Below are 15,282 nucleotides of genomic sequence, written 5' to 3' on the forward strand. Positions count from 1 at the left end.
GAGATGTCTCTTGGGGTCTGCACAATGTCTTCACCTGTTGGACAGTTGCTTGTGGGGAGCAACAGAGAAACACAGAGATAGTAATGAGGAACAGACAATGGCATCACTTGCTATGATGCCTGTTCCCTGGATTGAGATACAATGGTGTTTGTGAGGAAGAGCGGTGCCATCAAGGTGTGCATGCAGTGGTGCCCTGAGGGAGGGACAGAAGCATGGGGGCTTGGATCCTTATATTTCCTTTCTGGGAGTCTGCACTGGTCCTCTGAAGAGGATCACTGCTCAACTCCCAGTGGCAATGCTGTGGAACGGCAAATCAAGAAGGGTTCAGCTGAGTGTTTTGGCCAGGATGCACAATGGATGGAGTCCAAGGCATTCCCTCATGGGGTTGCTCCCTTCTCTTGGCCAAGGGGTGGGATGAGTGCACAACTATGCTTGTGGTAAGGACCCTTTAGGCAATGCTATGGAGTGCATGGAGCATGGAGCAATGCATGGAGTGACTTCCCCCAGCCTGATCCCGGCGCTCAGCCACCCTCAGTCGCACCACGTGGCTGAAGCGCGGGAATGGCTGAAAAAGCCTCTTGCGCCTTTGCTGCTGCTGCTGGCGGTGCTCGAGAAGGCTACCAGCCAAGCCCCCCCCCAGGAGGACTGTAGGAGGCAGGAGGGCCCTAAAGCTGTCCAGCCGGGGCTGCAACCCCTCTCCTGCCCCCGCAAGCGGCAGTTAGGAGCGCAGCCAGGCTGACACATGCTCCCCAAGCAGCCAAAATTGCTGCCGCAACCTGCTCTGGCAGGGCACAGACCCCAGGAGCCCAAGAAGATGCGGAGAGGCTGGGCGGCCAGCAGAAGAGGTGGGGAGCAGATGCTCCCAAAAAAGGGGGGCCAAAGGACCCAGAGAAAAATGCCCAGAAGGGCAAAAGGAGGCACTGGGCAGGGAAGCTGCCCAGAGCAACAAAAAACTTGACCTGCTTTCTGCCAGGTGAGGTCAGTCTGGGAAGCCAGGGGGAGCTCCTCAACACAGGAAGTTTTCACTTGACCTGCCTGCCTGGGATGAGGAGCTACCCCACCTTTGGCTGACTGAACCCACCATGGAGAGCCCACTGGAGAAAGGCTGAGAATCACTGCTCTAGCACATGCCTGGTCTGTCATGGGTGTAGCATTTTCTTGGTGTCAGGGCATGTCCATGGCCTGAAGGCAGTTCAGGATCCGATACCCATCAACGCTTCCTCGTCCCTTCCTCGTCCTGCTCATGATCTGCCCCACTCCCCTCCCACATTTTGGTCTCTCCACTAGCAGGGTTGCACCAGCAACCAGTCTCTATCCAATTTATGATGTTGCAGCACCTTCTCACAGTCACACTAGCAACTGTGGTGCAACCATCAGAAGACGGTTCTGCATTGGATTTGCTGTTGTGGTTGGTGGCATGCATGGTGGCACACCAGTATATCTCAAGGATGGGATTGGGCCTTAAGTTTTTTATTTTTAAAAATAAATGAAAATAGTATTAGGCCTTGTGAACAATGTTCTCTCGAATTGTATGGAGCCCTACAGTTGCTGCTTAGAGCACTTAGAGATAAGTAGTTTGGGGTCATTCTGGTCCCATTCGCCCCATTGAGAAAGGTAGCTGTTGGAAGCTGAATGGCTCACAATTAGAAAACCCATCTGGGAGTGCCAAGAAGAAAATTGCAGACATGGAATTGTAGGTGGTATGTGGCAACCTTGTTTAACTGTATGGGGCTTTTGATTATAGCTGCATGGTAGGTGGTACAAGGGATGTTTGGGATGGGATGGTAGACAGCTGACCAGAGCAGCCAGTAGAGGGCAGATGTGGCATATACTGCCTGCCTGGGCAGCCTGCACTACCACATTGAACCTGAATGGTTGCCTCAAGGAGTCACTCGGTTTGGGGAAGGGTGCAGGCCCTGAGTGCCCACTGGAGGTCCACCAGGACATGGCACAGGCTTGTGAGTGTATACCCCTGGGCATCCAGGAATACCTTTACTGCTGACCTCTGGGTGGCATCCCACTAGACCTGGCTGTGGACGAGAACCAGCAGGGCACATGTCCATAGACACATCACACAGTCTGTGGAAGGGAGAGGAACAAGGGTACAGGAATGGAAGGGGGTTGGGATCAGGTCAGGTGGGCACAGGGGGAGCCTCCTGCATGGAGTGCTTGGCCCAGCTCCCCAATCATTATGGTGATGGTATGACTATACTCATGGTTGAGCTCATCTTCTGTCATGATGTTCAGAGGAGCCATAGCTGCTGCTGTCCTGGCAGTGCTTGAGGATGGCTGGCTCCCCCCTCACAGGGTGCTTTAAGGGCCCTAGTGAAGGGTGGGGAAACACAGTCAGTCCCTGCTGCAGAATTGGTCCAGCACCCCAGAAGACCCTGGGATCATGCCCCCATACTTACAGTCAGTAGTTGAAGTATTGCATCATGATGCACTTCTGGATAGTGATGCACCTGAGGTCCTGCCCTGGCCTCTGGACTGCCTCCTTATCAGCAGGTGGCATCTATATGGCCCTTGTGCCCCCCCATCTCCTCAGACAGCAGCAGCATTTTCCTATGCAGGACCATATAACAGAGCATGGTGCACACAACTAACACCTTGGTAACCTTCTTATTGTCCTCATCAGACGCCACCCAGACAGGTGCAAACACTCTTCGGTGTCCCAAAATCATGCTCCACAATCATGTATGTCCACCAATGTGTCACCGATGTATCTTGCTATGAACCCTGGGAGGTCGGCCACATAGGGCACCATGAGGTAGGGCCACAGGGTAGCCTGTAGGGTAGAGGCAGCCAGTTATTACCTGTGTGTGAGCAAAGGCCCACCAAACCTCTGCCCCCCTGGTCCATATCCTACCTAGGAGGCAGCTGTCCCATTCTGGCCATGATGCCAGGGAAGACTTGAAGGTGGAGGCATCAAACACCTGGGCATCATGGGCACTGCTGGGGAACTTGGCAGTGACAGTGACAGTGGCAGTCTCCATACATCACAGGTTGCCTGAACATTCAGGTATGCTGATAATGCCTATTCCAGTATAATTCTGGTGTTTAATGTGGAGCAGCTATACACACGTGTTGCATAAATTACAGATATGACATCTGGGAAACTTGTGATTGCGTAGAACTTCTCACACAGGTGGTGCAAATGTGCCTTGCAGTTAGGGATGATGAAGTCAGGCAGGTGGCAGGAATGTGATGTATTCCCAAGCAATGGCCCGTTAGAAGCTCCGCATCCCTAGATACTGAAGGGCCATGAGAACCGTCTGAACGATGGATATGTTCCTCCAGGATATGCTCCATTGCACAGGAATGGCGCCTGCAGCCCAGTAGGTGGCAGAGCTTCTACACAGCCACCCTGTCCTGGTGCAAGATGCAGGCAGAATCCTGTAGGCGGGCAGATGCAGGCCAGATGCAGGCATTGTCACTCAACAGCAGCTCATAGATGGGAGAGCAGGTTTGCATGGAGTGCTGCTGTCTGTACCATCCCTGCTACTCTGCCAGATAGGCATACAGGAGTGGCATGTGAAGGAATCTGTAGCACAGTAGCAAGGGAAGATCAACACCATGTGGATGGCCATCTCACCTGGCCCATCAACTCTTTGACCAAGGTATGTCCTGGTTATGCTCCTGGTCCCTTATCTCCCCAATGCTGTGTGATGGAGTCTCCCTCCCACCACCAGGCCCCTGAGGTCCCATGCCATGGTCCAGATCCCATCACAGGCAGTGCAGGCTGCTGCTCCTACTACTGTGCTGCCTCCATCATCTCTCCAAGATGTTGTCAGGTGACACAGAGCTGCCCTTCAGGTGTTGGTTGCATGTTGGGCACACTGGTGCCCACATGGTGACTGGTCTTCAGGGGTTGAGCAATGGCTCGCCTTTGCTCCAGTGGCAGCTGCTGCTTCAGCTCCTATTCCCACCATCCTTGCTTCTGAAAAGGAAAGAGACTGGGCCTCTGGCAGATGCAACTGGATGTGGGCCATGTTGGCCTTGCTGTATAGGGCATTTGCAGAGGTTCTGGATCAATCTCTTTGTGACGATAGGTAGTGCAGTCTTCTTTGAGACAACTGAAGCCCAAGGAGACAACTTCTTTGAGACAACTGAAGCCCAAGGGGCTTCAATCAGTGAACTGAGAGGGCTTGTGACAAGCAGCTGATGGACATGTGTCTGCACCTGTGGCACATGGCTAAGGGGCCAGTTAGTAGCGTGCCCCTGCATCTTCCCTTGCCTCCCACCTGTTACTCCAGCCCCTTCCCTCCCAATTCTATGTGCAACCTCACTATGTCAAGGGGGTGGCAACGCTTGCTATGGATGGCTTGGCAGTGTGCCGGCATGTGTCCAGGCATGGCATCTCCCAGGATGTCACTGCAATGTGTGGCAGCCCTGGGGCCATCAGGGGGCAGTCCTGCAGCATGCAGTTGATGCACAGGGTGCTTTGTGGGTGAGGCTGTACAGGTGAGCAGTGAGCAGTGTCTGATAGGTGGTAATATATATGAGCTCTTCTGTGGACATGGTGACCATGACCCTTGGTGACAGTACATCTTTCTTGGGTGAAGTAATATCTGTGCAGCACTGCTCATTGGGCAATGACCACACATGCACAGTTTGGTTGCTGTGCCATTGTGGTGCTAACACCTTGCCTGGTGATGGCGGAAGGGGTATCAAGGCTGCTAAGGATACTGGCACTGTTGCTGGGCTTGCTGTACTGGTGAGACGCAGCTCGGCCTCCACTATCTGCCCTCCTCTCCTGCCTTTGCTGGTCAGACTTAAGATAAAATGAATGGTGCACCAGGATCTGTCCAGACAAGATTAGGCCTTTAGTATAACACTGGAGGCTTTGATCTTTCCTAAATTTCTTCAGCATGTATATTCTACATTTATTCTGCATACTTATTCTTCAGCAGTGTTACTATATTCATAACTGATTTCCAACTTAGTTTATAAGCCATGAACAAAAATAACACTGAATTGATTTCTAACATCAGATGACTGGAAAGACAAAATATTTCCCTGATTACACTTAAATCATAACTGATTAACGTTTTTTAAAAAAAGGTTGAATTTATTCTTCAAGATTTAAACTAGATCTACCTCCTCAGGAGTTCTTTCTGAAAAAATAGCAGCTGAACCTCCTTCTTCTTCATCAGGATAGTCAGGAAATTTTCCTGTAATATGCCTGTATGAAAGTAAGAATTTTATTTTAAAAAAATATAATCATCTAAATACAGAGTATTTTTATTAGGTGTACATTTCAGCATACAATATTCATGAATTAAAAACATTTAAACAATGAATGTGGTTAATAAGCAGAATGGGTTTGATGTGGTGAGCTGAATAACTATCAAGGAATGATGAAGACATTATTATTATTATTTGTTTTATACTCTGCTTTTCTCCCTGAAGAGAACCCAAGACTATAGTTGGTTATAGACCTGGAAGTCCTACATGAAAATCTGATCTCAGTCACAACTGCAGGGTAGCCCCAGACAAGAATTTCTTTTAAATTCTGTTCCAAATCTGTTTAATACAGATAGCAACAAACTATTGTCTTTATTTTTATCGTGCAAGGAAAGCACCCTACAGGTAGACCACAGCTGCGATACAAGGACATCTGCAAGAGGGATCTGAAGGCCTTAGGAGTGGACCTCAACAGGTGGGAAACCCTGGCCTCTGAGCGGCCCGCTTGGAGGCAGGCTGTGCAGCATGGCCTTTCCCAGTTTGAAGAGACACTTGGCCAACAGTCTGAGGCAAAGAGGCAAAGAAGGAAGGCCCACAGCCAGGGAGACAGACCAGGGACACACTATACTTGCTCCCAGTGTGGAAGGGATTGTCACTCCCGAATTGGCCTTTTCAGCCACACTAGACGCTATGCCAGAACCACCATCCAGAGCACGATACCATAGTCTTCCAAGACTGAAGGTTGCCAACAACCCTATGTACAAGGTGCTTTACAAAGAATGAGCAGACAGTTCGATGCCTCAAGTTACTCACAATCTAAATCAACACAAGGGAAACAGAAGAGGAAAGACAAGGAAATGAAGGTTGGAATATACTTAGGGAGAATGTGCAGTTATTTTGTGGATATGTTCTTTGGCTTAGGCCCCCAATCCTACCCCCTGCCACATGCACTGATAAAGTGGTGCCATGGAAGGGTGTGCTGCATACTATGATTGGTGGTGGGGCAATCAGGAAGCCTCCTGAAAGTAAAGGAACTTTTGTTCCCTTGCCTCCAAGTAAGCTCCATTGTGCCCTATGGGTGTCTACTTGGATCTGTGCCACTCTTTGGCTGGGGTAAGTCCAAGTCGATCAAGGGGGCATGGCAAGGATGGGCAGGAGTCATAGAATTTTGGTGATACCATTGTCACTTATTGTTATCTGTTATTGCACTGCAAAATTCTGGCAGTGCAGATGGAGGATAAGATTTGACCTTAGAGAGCTGTTGTGAAAATGATCTTGACAAAGACTGAAACTTTATATGTTGAAGTGCCATGTGCATTAATAAATCCTACTTTGTTGAGCACCAGTTATTTTATCCAATATTCCAAATTCCTGAAGAAAATTTTATTAATGAGAAGTTAAGTAATATTTATTATATAACTCCTTGTTCTGAAATTGTGCTCAGATTTTGCTCTCCCTAATATTTTCTGATTTACAAGCCTAACTCCTGTGCGTCTCTCTTTGAAAGGCTTTTCCTGTGTGGTTTCAATCCTTTAAAGCTACCTTCTCGTCTCCCAAAGTCCTCCCTGTCCATAAATATTAAGAATTGGAAAACAAGCAGCCCCAGTGATGGACACATCTCTCTTTAAACCTTTGCAACTGTAAATTAATTCCAGGATAGGGCAGTAAATGGCACCATCTTTCATTTTTAAAAATATTGTCATTTTCCTCTCTTACATTGTTTTTGAAATGGTACATGGGGGAAACATGGTATTTGCATGTCGAATTACTGCTAACAAAGAAAAATGGATATATGGCATATAGATCAAATCCTCTATTTTGCTAAATATTTCAATATTCTGCCATATTATTCTTTCATGTTTTTATTGTCTTTTATCCACTCATTTGAAAAATTGTTCTTGGCACTAAAGCTGAAGCACAGATGCTTTGGCTTGCTTCATATTTAGGCCACATTAGAGAGAAACATGTTGTTAAAAACTAGAATAACTAATGACTCATTGCGGCCCTTGATTGCCCTCAAGTCAATTCTTCAGCAGTTTCAGCTGTTCCCATTATTAAACTGTCATATTCTCAGTGGGGAGAGATGGTTCAGCATAAGGCACAGGTTTGAAGCTCTGCACATTCGTGTCATGCTCTATTGCACTGTGCCTCAACATTATGTAATTAGTCAATTTTTAAACATATGCTGAAGCTGTGGCAGTGGAAAGCCTGACATGCTGTTCTCTGCTGCATCTTGACCTGGCAAAATTGCTCAAAAGAGGTAGGTAGAAATCAAAATCTGCATCAGTGCAGTGGAAGATGTTCCCTGGCTCGTGCATCTTGTTTTGAAAACCAAGACTGTGATCCACAACACCCTGCTCCACCATTGCTGGCACACCTACAAGAAGACAAGTCCTTGGTTAGGACTGAGGTCATTCCATGACCTTTTTACCAGCATGTGTGTCTCTGTGCTCTTTGTTAGTGTCAATGCCTGTATTACTGAGATGGAATTCGTCAATGTTAGAGTCCCTGAGGCTCCTGTTCCTTATAGATGCTTTGCCTTCTTTTTAGGGGAGGGGGAATCCCTGTTACCGGTTGCCTGCCCAGGGTGGGACTTATGACACTTGCCATGCCCCTTGTGGAAATTGCATTGGGCCCAACAACTCTGTTGAGTAGAGATATGTGCCATCTGATCTGCCTGCTTCTGAGAAGCCACTGAAGATGGTAGGAAGGGAGGCGGGTTTGCCAGAGACTCTTGACATGGCTGCTGCAGGTGTAAGGATAATCACCTGCAGCACAACTTGAGGGAAAGCTCCCTGTTCTTCATCGTCTGACTGGAGAATATTTTACAGTGGGCACAGGAGTCCACAGCATGACTCTCTCCTAGGCAGAGAAAACATGTTGTGTTTGTCAGCAGAGTGGAGTTTTCCCAAATGCAACATAAACAAAAGTGTTCTTCATTATGCCTTTTTCAGTGGTGGTCAAAAAAGAACTGAGGAGCTGTGTGCGTTCTACCAGCGCTCAAGGCACCTGACTATACATAGGGTTCAACTCTGGAAGCTTCCAAGCTTGGCTCCAATCAAACACACAACTTCACAACATGTGACTGAAAAGGCCATGAAGAAAAACCAAGGATTAAGTTGTAAAAAAAGCTCAATTTCAGTAAGTGGTTTTGCGTGCTTTGGGTCTTTTGTTTGTTTTTTTACCCAGAAAATGAAAGAAGCACAATCTTCCAATTTTCAGCTTATATGGTTTACCAAAGAATCAGGCTCCCTGGTGGTTAAGACCAAGGTTGGGTGCTGCAGGGTACAGTTTGCATGCCCTGCAATTTCCTTCCACTTCTACCCCAAATGCCCCCCCAAATGTGATCCACAGGCCTTGCTTACTGCCATCGTCTCTTTCTCACTCTCCATCACTTCCTCCACTCTCCCATGGTCCCGACCAATGGTTACCTCCTCCTCCTCCTCCTGCTGTCATCTCCTCCTCATTCCCACTCCCTGCCATTTGAAAAGTCAGAGAGAGCAGGGAAGGGAAGGAAGAGAGAAGGAGAGAGAAGGTGAGACTAGTGATTCAGAGCCAGTCCCTTCCACCCTTCTCTGCCACCTCTTTCTATTTAAAGATAGGAAAAAGGGAGGCACAAGTTGGAAAACTGGAGGAGGAGGGTGGCTGCTGCTCCTTCAACATGCTGCTGCTGACAGATAATGACCCCTTTAATGTGCTGCTGAAGACCCAAGGTCTCACTAGGGCTCATTAGAGGAATGGCCTTGCAAATAATGTGCTTTTCTCTGAAGAGCGAAGCTGCAAAATATCTATGGAAGACCATAGGAAAGTTAGGAAAGTTGCAGATTAATGTAAAACAGTAGTAACAACAGAAGCTGCTTTCTACTGAATTAGACCAGTAGAGCAGTTCATCCAGCTCCGCAACATGAAGCAGAAGCTGGCCAGAAGCAGCTCCCTGGGTTTCAGATATGGATTTTTCCTAATCCAATTTGAACATATCGGGATTAAACTGGAACTTTAAGTATGGAAAGCATGTGGCCTAACAGGGAGCTACAGTCTTTCCCCCTGAGCTGTGAGTCTTCCCTCTTCAATTTTCCCTCTTGCCCTTCTCAATTTTGTTCTGTCACAACAACTACATAGCTAAGGCAGTAACCTCATGAACTCACTGGTATTTAGCCCCAAGTCAATATGTCTGTGATTGTTCTGCAGATCTCAAATTTAACCATACCAAAGTTTTTCTGAACAGCACCTAAGTGAACAAAGGGTGAGCAGCATCAAAAATAACCATGTCAATCATATCTATCTATTACACTTGACAGGAGCAAAGGAACAGTTTCTCATTATGAATAATAATATCACTATGAATTTGTGATGCAAACAGTGCTTCACTTTCAAAGAACTTTCCCTGAGCAGAGACAAAAATACACAGCACTGAACTGCAAGCTGTAATCATACTCTTCTGTCTCTAACCAGCAAAATATAGATCTGCACCAATGACAGCTATCTGAACTCTGAAGAAATATAATGTTCTGAATGTTGTTTCTGAATGTTGTTCTGAATGTTTCCTTACTGCAGGCACAATGAAAGTCCACATGAAATTAGGTTGTGTGTGTGCCTTTGAGTGTGCATGTTTGCATTGGGGGGAGGGTCTTATGCTCAGGCAGATTATGAAATAGCTCAAGTTTGGCAAATTTAATTTATAGGTGAACTGAGAAAGCTGTGTTGGCAGCAAATTTTATGATCCATGTGGATCTCCAGATAAGCATTTGCAAAAAGGTCACAGTTCTGTATATATACACAGTGCCATAAAAGTCTCAGGACTGGAGGCAGACAGGCCAAATGATCTGAAAAGGCAGTGCAGCTCCAGAGTGTTAAGAAAATTTTCATAGTTCAGGCCCAAGACCTCCTGGTACCTGAGGCAGTATGCCAAATGCAGCCTGGTGGTGTACTAGCCTCTGCTCCTCCCACTCCCTGGATTGGAAAAGGCACCAGCTTACCACCCTCTCCTCCTTCATACTTTTCCATTCCCCCATTCCTTTTCTTTTTGTGGCACCAGAGGAGGAGCAGTGAAGGTACCTGGGTTGAAGGAGGTTGAACCCTGCTAATCTATCGAAGACTGCCTCAACTAGCCTCTTGGACAGGCTGGCCTTGCTCTGACCTGCAGTAATTTGCACTGCTCTGTACCACAGTAGTACAGACTTAGTAAGTAGATTTATAAAACAAAAATCATTTTCTCTGCTGGTCCCTCCCTCTTTCTGTCCAATGATGAAAGATGTGGGACAAAAAGGAAGATGCCACTTAACTACCTACGCTGATCCCTGCACTGAAAAGTGCAACCAAGAAGCTATTTTGGGAGAACAAAATAGTAACTCAAAGAACTATACATTGGTTGCGAGGGACTGAGGTAGTAACCTAAACATTGTCCTAGTAACAGACTCAACAGTAATTCTAGCCTCTTTATTCCTTCAAAGCTTTATAAATGGTGCTCTGTTGTCTCTTGCCAAAACTCTTCTTTCAAATTGCATAAAAGGACCTGACAGGAACATTTTTTAAAATGTTCTTCTGAAGGTAGAGACAGCTGAATTCTCTTTCAGTATTATGAAGAATGTGAGATTTGTATGACACAAGGCATAAATACTACTTTCCATAGGCAACGCAGTCACATGTTCAGCAAATAAAGGAAGAAAACTATCTTTATGGAACATAATGACATCCTAGTGTTAGAATGCCTTCCATTAGTCATTGTTTATTATTAGTTATGAGGCAAAGTAATTTTTTGTTTTGTTACATAAATTTCTTGAATTTAAAAAAAAACACAATTTGGGGAGCAGAGTTGCAGATGTTGGGAAACCATTATGCAACAAAATATTTCTGAAGTGATGCTTCAGGGAGGAGGACCACAGCAGTGGCTAAGCTCAGAACCAGTGGCTAAGCAGTGGCTAAGCTCAGAAGCAGTGGCTAAGCTCAGTGGCTTTGTTCGGCAAAACAAAAGGTCTTGGCTTCAAAGCCTGGGCTGAGAAAAAGCCATGGAGAATTTCTGCAAGTTCAGGTAAGTAGCATCCCCTGGGGGCTGGGGATAACAATAGGCCCTCAGTTTGGCTGTACTTGTCGTAAGAGGCGACTAAACAGCCACCTTGATAGGGACTCGATAGCCTGGGAAGGCAGCTCATCTAAGAGAAGGAAAACTCTGATCCCAAACCTCCACTTGCCTTGTGGCTACATCCAGTTATAGAAAAGGCTTCAGGAGTCAACCTCGAGGCAAAATCCGGAGCCGGAGTCCCTGAGGCAGTTCACGGTTGAACACAGTCACGTTCTGGCAACTCCTGTGACGCTGCTGGAACCAACCGTATTGGCCTCTGCCTTTCCATTGGACCAATTCAGTGACGTGGAGAAGGGGGGATTTGCTGCGTGGGAAACAGTCTATCCTCCATATCTACTTTACCCAGCCTTCACGTACTGGAGAGGACACTCTGTTCCAGAACCACCATTAAGAGCGCCATAGTCTTCCAAGACTGAAGGATGCCAACAAAAGGTAAGTAGCACTGGGCGAGAGGGGCCAATATCCCCATGTATCACATGGTCAGTATTTTATTTCTGTTTAGCTCTGTTTGATGTGAGGTGTGGAGGAAACATGCATTTAAAACAAAGTACTTTGCGTTGAGCACATGCCTGGTGTGTAAAGGTCCAGACCAGTACCATGATCATTAAAAGGAGTTGGCATGTAGTCTCAGATCCCCTGAACAGTATGGCCATATTTTTGATAACAAGGCCTGGAAGGTCACACTTCTGAACCTGAGCCATGAAATCAACACAGACACACACACCCCACTGCACTGCTCAGTTAAGCCTGGAATTCAATACTCCAGATTGGGTTGGAGATTCTTTATAGTAGTTTTCAGGCCTCTAAAATGGAGATTAACAGTCCAAACTACTCGCTTGCCCTATGACAAGGAAACAGTTTTACTGTCATAAATACCTATATAGTGGCGTGCTGTGTGTGCGGCTGACAGCCATTTTGGAACCACCGTCATAAACGACGCACAGCTCCAGACGAGTGGTAGTGATTGTCCCATATTCCTGGCACTGGTATGTTGGCTTGGGGAGGGGGTGCAGTAGGCAGGAAGGGGGAAGAACAAGGGAATTTCTGGGCTGGGAGGGTATAAGGCAATTTGGGGGATGTAGAAGGTACAGTAAAAGAAGCAGCTTTTACTAATCTCTCCATACCTTTCTGAACTGCCCTGCTGCTGACTTACTGGTGGCAGCAGAGGATAGTGGAGGTTCTGCAGGCTGGTGATGAGTTAATATTAGAGCAACAGCCTTGCTGTTGTGGCTTTATGCTACAGCTACAGCATAGTATTGTTCATGAACTCCTCTGAGAACTTTAAATTGCTATATAAGAGCTTGTTCTTATGGTGGTCATGTACTTGCATAAGAGTGGCAAGGTCTGAATTGTAATATTAATTTTGATTTTGATTGAAATGTTACTAAAGCAAGGATGAAACTTTCTTGTTAACTTCCATACTTTTAATTTAGAAGAGATAATACAAGTTCAAAGGAGGATAACCAAGATAAGATATTGGCTACTTCGTTGGCAACCTTCAGTCTTGAAAGACTATGGTATCGCGCTCTGAATGGTGGTTCTGGAACAGCGTCTAGTGTGGCTGAAAAGGCCGATTCGGGAGTAACAATCCCTTCCACACCGGGAGCAAGTGCAGTCTGTCCCTGGTCTGTCTCCCTGGCTATGGGCCGTCCTTCTTTGCCTCTTTGCCTCAGACTATTGGCCAAGTGTCTCTTCAAGCTGGGAAAGGCCATGCTGCACAGCCTACCTCCAAGCGGGCCGCTCAGAGGCCAGGGTTTCCCACCTGTTGAGGTCCACTCCTAAGGCCTTCAGATCCCTCTTGCAGATGTCCTTGTATCGCAGCTGTGGTCTACCTGTAGGGCGCTTTCCTTGCACGAGTTCTCCATAGAGGAGATCCTTTGGGATCCGGCCATCATCCATTCTCACAACATGACCGAGCCAACGCAGGCGTCTCTGTTTCAGCAGTGCATACATGCTAGGGATTCCAGCTCGTTCCAGGATTGTGTTGTTTGGAACTTTGTCCTGCCAGGTGGTGCCGAGGATGCGTCGGAGGCAGCGCATGTGGAAAGCGTTCAGTTTCCTCTCCTGTTGTGAGCGAAGAGTCCATGACTCGCTGCAGTACAGAAGTGTACTCAGGACGCAAGCTCTGTAGACCTGGATCTTGGTATGTTCCGTCAGCTTCTTGTTGGACCAAACTCTCTTTGTGAGTCTGGAAAACGTTGTAGCTGCTTTACCGATGCGCTTGTTTAGCTCGGTATCGAGAGAAAGAGTGTCGGAGATCATTGAGCCAAGGTACACAAAGTCATGGACAACCTCCAGTTCATCGCAGAGATTGTAATGCAGGGAGGTGAGTCCACATCCTGAACCATGACCTGTGTTTTCTTCAGGCTGATTGTCAGTCCAAAATCTTGGCAGGCCTTGCTAAAACGATCCATGAGCTGCTGGAGATCTTTGGCAGAGTGGGTAGTGACAGCTGCATCGTCGGCAAAGAGGAAGTCACGCAGACATTTCAGCTGGACTTTGCTCTCAGTCTGGAGAGGTTGAAGAGCTTTCCGTCTGATCTGGTCCAGAGATAGATGCCTTCTGTTGCAGTTCCAAAGGCCTGTTTCAGCAGGACTGCGAAGAAAATCCCAAACAAGGTTGGCGCAAGAACACAGCCCTGCTTCACTCCGCTTCGGATGTCAAAGGGGTCTGATGTGGAGCCATCGAAGACAACAGTGCCTTTCATGTCCTTGTGGAAAGATCTGATGATGCTGAGGAGCCTGGGTGGACATCCGATCTTGGGGAGAATCTTGAAGAGGCCGTCTCTGCTGACCAGGTCGAAAGCCTTTGTGAGATCTATGAAGGCTATAAAGAGTGGCTGTCATTGTTCCCTGCATTTCTCCTGCAGTTGTCTAAGGGAGAATACCATATCAGTGGTGGACCTGTTGGCTCGGAATCCACACTGCGATTCTGGATAGACGCTCTCTGCAAGACCTGGAGCCTCTTTAGTGCAACTCAGGCAAACAGCTTTCCTACAACACTAAGGAGAGAGATGCTGCCGTAGTTGTTGCAGTCACCCCTGTCGCCTTTGTTCTTGTACAGCGTGATGATGTTTGCATCCCTCATGTCTTGAGGTACTCCACCTTCTCTCCAGCAAAGACAGAGGATTTCATGCAGCTCAGTGATGATGATCTCTTTGCAGCACTTTAGGACTTCAGCAGGGATGCTGTCTTTTCCAGGTGCCTTGCCAAAGGCAAGGGAGTCCAGGGCCATGTGAAGTTCTTCTAGGGTTGGTTCACTGTCAAGCTCCTCCAGCACAGGCAGGCACTCAATGTTGTTCAGTGCTTCTTCGGTGACTACATTTTATCTGGAATATAGCTCAGAGTAGTGCTGCATCCAGCGTTCCATCTGCTGCGCCCGATCCTGGATGACCTCGCCTGCGGCAGACTTCAGAGGGGCAATTTTCTTCTGTGTTGGACCTAGGGCCTGCTTGATACAATCCCCTTGATGTTGCCCGTGCCAGCTGCTATCTGTATCTCGGAACAGAGCTGGAGCCAGTAGTCGTTAGCACATCTCCTGGCAGTCTGTTGGACTTTGCTGCGAGCAGCTCGGAGGACCTGCAGGTTGCGCTCACTGGGACAGGCCTTGTTTGCTGCTTGAGCTCTCCTCTTTTCCTCAATGACTGGTGTCAACTCCTCAGAGTGGGCTTCAAACCAGTCTGCCACCTTGTTGGTTTTCTTGCCGAATATGGACAAGGCGGTGTTGTAAACGGTATTCTTGAAATGTTCCCTTCTGTTGGATGCATTTGCGTCGGCCAGGCCTGGAAGAGATTCCTCAAGCGCTCGTGCAAAATCCTCCACTTTTCTCTGATCCCGGGTCTTACTGGTATCAATGCGAGGTCTTCCTTCCTTTTTCGTGTGATACAGTCGCTTTGTTTGCAGTTTCACTCTGCTGCACACCAGGGAGTGGTCAGTGTCGCAGGCAGCACCCTGATAACTGCGTGTGATCTTGATGCTGGGAAGGCTGGAGCGTCTGGTGAGGATCAGGTCGAGCTGGTG

At 47.5% G+C, this 15,282-nt stretch overlaps 1 protein-coding gene across 1 annotated transcript in view; it reads right to left on the reverse strand.

Annotated features, from left to right (window-relative positions):
- The window catches only part of IQCA1 (IQ motif containing with AAA domain 1), a 96,518-nt gene that overhangs the window by 53,838 nt on the left and 27,398 nt on the right, over positions 1 to 15,282 (reverse strand). Inside the window, exon 7 of the mRNA XM_066622147.1 lies at positions 5,098 to 5,182. Within this exon, the coding sequence (XP_066478244.1) occupies positions 5,098 to 5,182 (85 nt within the window). The remainder of the gene's footprint in view (positions 1 to 5,097; positions 5,183 to 15,282) is intronic.

This window comes from Tiliqua scincoides, chromosome 1 (genome assembly GCF_035046505.1).
Source record: "Tiliqua scincoides isolate rTilSci1 chromosome 1, rTilSci1.hap2, whole genome shotgun sequence".
In the NCBI taxonomy this organism is placed as follows: domain Eukaryota; kingdom Metazoa; phylum Chordata; class Lepidosauria; order Squamata; family Scincidae; genus Tiliqua; species Tiliqua scincoides.